This window comes from Belonocnema kinseyi, chromosome 7, assembly GCF_010883055.1.
Source record: "Belonocnema kinseyi isolate 2016_QV_RU_SX_M_011 chromosome 7, B_treatae_v1, whole genome shotgun sequence".
Taxonomy (NCBI): Eukaryota; Metazoa; Arthropoda; class Insecta; order Hymenoptera; family Cynipidae; genus Belonocnema; species Belonocnema kinseyi.
Window position 1 is genome coordinate 125,461,405 of NC_046663.1, and position 4,328 is coordinate 125,465,732.

Sequence of the window (4,328 nt, forward strand, 5' to 3'; positions counted from 1 at the left end):
TTACAGATTCGATATCATGAGAATTTAAAAAAAGAATTCCCCTCGCAATTTGAGAACTTTATCCCATTTGTAAATAGTAACGGGTTCAAGGAGACCACAACGGTATAAGATGTGTCGCGCACTTTACTTATTCAATGCAGCTCCATAGAAAGCGATTTTTCAGAAGTAATCCCTTAAGAATTTATTTAACTCTGCGTGTACAGTATAGCAATTTGCGAAAGGACGTTCAGCAAATTAAAAATTAGAAAATGCTATTTACGGAATAGAATGCATTTAAGTCAAAATGAATGCGAGACGAATTGCAACATAGCAACGTTCATATAATTTTGTTAACATTGCAATACTAATTTTTAAGTCAGAACTATGTTTGATTTATTATATAAATTGTCTGAAATAAAATACAATTGGTAATATATTATAAAAAGAACTTCGTGAGATATTTTATTTCTTTAATTGTATTTCAGCTACACTTATATGCACTTAAATATTTTTGGCGAGATTTTAATCCCTCATTATCATCGAAAACATCCGTTTATCCAGGTGTGCCATTATACCAAAGAGAAGTAGCCGGATGACTATTTTTAGCAGCAGGACCATAGTTAAGTGGAGTTTCAATGTATGCCCGATAAGCATAAGAATTACTGAGTGGAGATATAACTTTTTGATTAAAGTAGACATCCACTTGACTGAATAACGAATGTAGTGGATTGTTTACAGGACCAACTCTATCCAACTGTTCGACATTTGTAAGAACCCTAGGTGGTGTAATTAATTTCACCTTAAAATTTAGCATTGTGTGAGCCAAATCAATGTATTCATCACCATGACCAGGGACGACAAATTCTATAGGCGAGTAATCGGTAAGGGATGGTACCGGTTTATAGTGTACCCATTGAGAGCTTTCTATCGAAGTTTGTATAGGAGGTATCGAAAATAGATTTAACTCAGACTTTAAGCACTCACAAGAATGAGAATGTAGAAACGACATTTCAAGAAATATATTTGTTCTCAAACGCGAATTTTACACACTATTAATTTCCAAATATTTCATCAATTGAATGCTTCCGATTTTTATGCTTTACACACTCGTTTGTAGTCTTTGTTTTTCTTTTATTCTTTGTAGCTTTCTCTCTTTTCACCGTACCACGTTTTTTATTTTTTTTTGAGGTTTTTTTTTTCTCTTATTAATGGGATTTCGGCTCACGACCTTAAGTGCACCATGATTAGAAATCAACTGAACCATTCGCTTCTTTCTATTGTTCTTATAGCCAGAACAATTCATAATATTCTCCATTTTATCAATAGCACGTCGTGTCAAATGCTCACCAGTTTCCCAAAAGCAATTACCAAATGAATTTTTAAGCGGAATATTAGCATTCAAATCATTCATAACATTCATGCCAGTTCTAAGAGATTCTTTTCCGACAACTCGAGCTCCTCTGGTCAAGAAAGGAAGAACACGCCGAAATATACCACCGAGAAAGATTCCAATACTGTGACCTTTTTGATATGGTGCGCCAATATAAATCTGGAGAATCCCTCCACCACCACCTGCTTGTAAGGCGTAATTTTCGGCATATTGGCTCATTATTTCTTTCTTATCTCTATCTAGCCAATGCGTTTAAAGTGAAGTGTAGCTGTCAGCGTAACAAACTCAAATGGTAATGACAAACCAACGTGGTCCTTTATTTCAATTTCAACTGTAGAAAATCCTGTATGAAGAACTGGTATGTCATTGGGTGGTGAAAAATTACTGATTTGTGTTGTAACAAAACAGTACACTCTTGTATCAAAAAAACAGTGTGTAAAAGTGGTGCTTTTATATCACCAGTAACGGGAGGTTCGCAAATATTACACTAAACAAATAATTTATCTGGAAGACCACTAGCTAGACTAGATGGATGTCTAGCAGTATACTCATTATTTTTTATGGAAGTAGATTATCTGGTGCAAAACCAAGAATACGTGATCATTTATTTCTAAGTACCAAAAAATGTTGAAAAGTCATCCGACATAATTTTGCACACTGTTTTTCTATAAGCACGTACAAGGGATTTTTTACACATAAGAGGTTCTGCTTCATCTTTTAACTTTTCATTCATGACAATAAGTTCTATTAAATCTTCTAACTTTTCTCTCATATTTTCATCATTTATTTTATTTTCTGCAACAGGTACTTTATATTTGTGAAGGTCAATACCATTCTAAATGCTTCTTCTATTTTTGATATTACAATCAAATTGTGGGAAAGTATGTCCGACAGTTCCAGCATTCAAAGGGTAATGCGGTTTTCAATTGAGTCATCATGTCTTACATGAAGAAATGTACGAGGAAGTTGTATTTCTGTGAGAGCTACTATATCCACTGTCCTTGCAACCGAACCTCATATGGCAGTTGTGTTATAACATTGGAAGTGATGTTCTCGGGGAAATATTTGATACTACTATTGCTTGGTAAAATAAGGTGAAATTGATGCTAAATCTGCTAAATCTTTCAACTCATAAACAAAAGGTGTTTGTAATCGGTTTAGAAATCGCATTATTAAGAATATTTCTTCATTACAGTTTGATTCGTAAACTTTCTCGAAGACGCCCTTCTCTCGACTGATTCTAACTTGGTCATCGACTCTGTACTTATGCTTTCTTGTAAACTTTTTTTCCTTACTGAATTGCGATTGAATGGTTTCCCATACTTTGGATGCATTGAATACGGTAGCTTCAGCTAGTTTTATTTTAATACTACTGTGCCTAGCATTATTGTAAGTATCTACAATTTGTTGTAAGATATCAATATATCGTCAATTACTTTTATGCGTAAAATAACGCTACATGCGTTCTTTGAGAGTTCGATTAAAGCGTTCTACTATGGCTGCTTTAACAATAGGGTTCCGTGTTACTCGGAATTTTATTCCATTATCTGTTAAAAATTTTTGAAAAATTTCACCTACAAACTCCTTTCCTTTATCCGTTTGTAAGCAGATAGGTACACGTTTGTTACTTTTCTGGAGAAAACGCTCGAAACCGTGTCTTACTTTTAAATCAGATTTATCTTCAAGAGGCTCAACCCAGGCAAATTTACTTAAAACGTTAATCACTACTAGTAAAAAGGTATAATTATTATTGTAAATTGACAAGCGTTGGAGGTCAACTAATTTAGGCTCTCACACATTATCAATAGACCTAACATTATAATGTAATCTTTGAAATTTTCTGCGAACAGGCCTCCCTGCTTAAAATGCCAGATAGGGTCCTATAGAAGCCGGATAAGACCCTAATAGAAACCGGATCGAAATTTCGTATGGGTATTTCCGTGCTCTATTCGGTTATTTATTCTCTAGCTGGGAATTATTCGGTACTATCCGGGTTCTATAGGGAAAACGTGGTCAATAATGTATTTTGACAAAGCCAACATAGTTTTTCTATCCGAGTATATCAGAGACGTGACCGGGACATGGAACCAGAAATTAATTTCCTCTTGAGTCTAAGAGGGCGTATATACGGGTCTATCCGGTATATGACCGGTAACATTTGTAACCAAATTAAATCGTCCTGCAATGCACATTCAGTCGGGCTTTTCCGGGTCCTATCTGGATATGAAACCAGAAATTGAATTCCTCCAGACTAAAAGGGCGTCTATCTGGGTCCTACCTGGCACATGAAACCTGAAATTGCGATTTCCTCTAAAGCCCGAAGAGGCGTCATTCCGTGTATATCTGATATCTAATTGAGGCATTTGCACCGAAAAATTAACCAAGTCCTACACACCACGCTTAACTGGGCTTTTCCTGGTTTTATCTGGGACATGGAACCTGCAATTGATTTCCTACAAACATTAAAAGGGCATCTATCCGGGTCTATTCTGGGCATGACCTGTAACATTTCTAACGAAATTAAACCAACTTCTACAGAGCACATTCAGCCTGGCTTATCCAGGTCCTATCTGGGACATGGAACCTAAAATCGCGATTTTCCTTGAAGCCCGAAGAGGCGTCCACCCGGGTCTATCCGGTATATGACCGGTAACATTTCTAACCAAATTAAACCTACATGTTTTTTGTTTTAGATATATGTTTTACAATCATTATTAATTTTGAAGACTATTTTAAGGTACACTGAAATGTCTTAAATCTTTATATTAATAGTATTTTGTTACTATCGTGAAACAATATTTATATTATTGAATTTCTACTATATTGTGTAATGTTGAAATGTATGTACTGTCCTCAGTCTCTATGAGAACACATTTTTCTGTTAAATCTGTAACTATAATTGTTCCGTTATCTTGTCGCTCTTCGACTTTAAATAAATGAGTTAATTCAAAATCGGCTA

General features: G+C 35.1%; 1 protein-coding gene across 1 annotated transcript; it reads right to left on the reverse strand.

Moving 5' to 3' along the window:
• Positions 1-532: 532 nt before the first annotated feature.
• LOC117176674 (uncharacterized protein F54H12.2-like) lies at positions 533-988 on the reverse strand. Its single transcript, XM_033366927.1, has one exon. It carries the CDS (start codon positions 986-988, stop codon positions 533-535), a length of 456 nt encoding a protein of 151 aa, XP_033222818.1.
• Between the last annotated feature and the right edge of the window lie 3,340 nt (positions 989-4,328).

What these genes read in the sequence shown, in the direction of transcription:
- LOC117176674 (XM_033366927.1), bottom strand. Translation starts at nt 988, where the DNA reads ATGTCGTTTCTACATTCTCATTCTTGTGAGTGCTTAAAGTCTGAGTTA.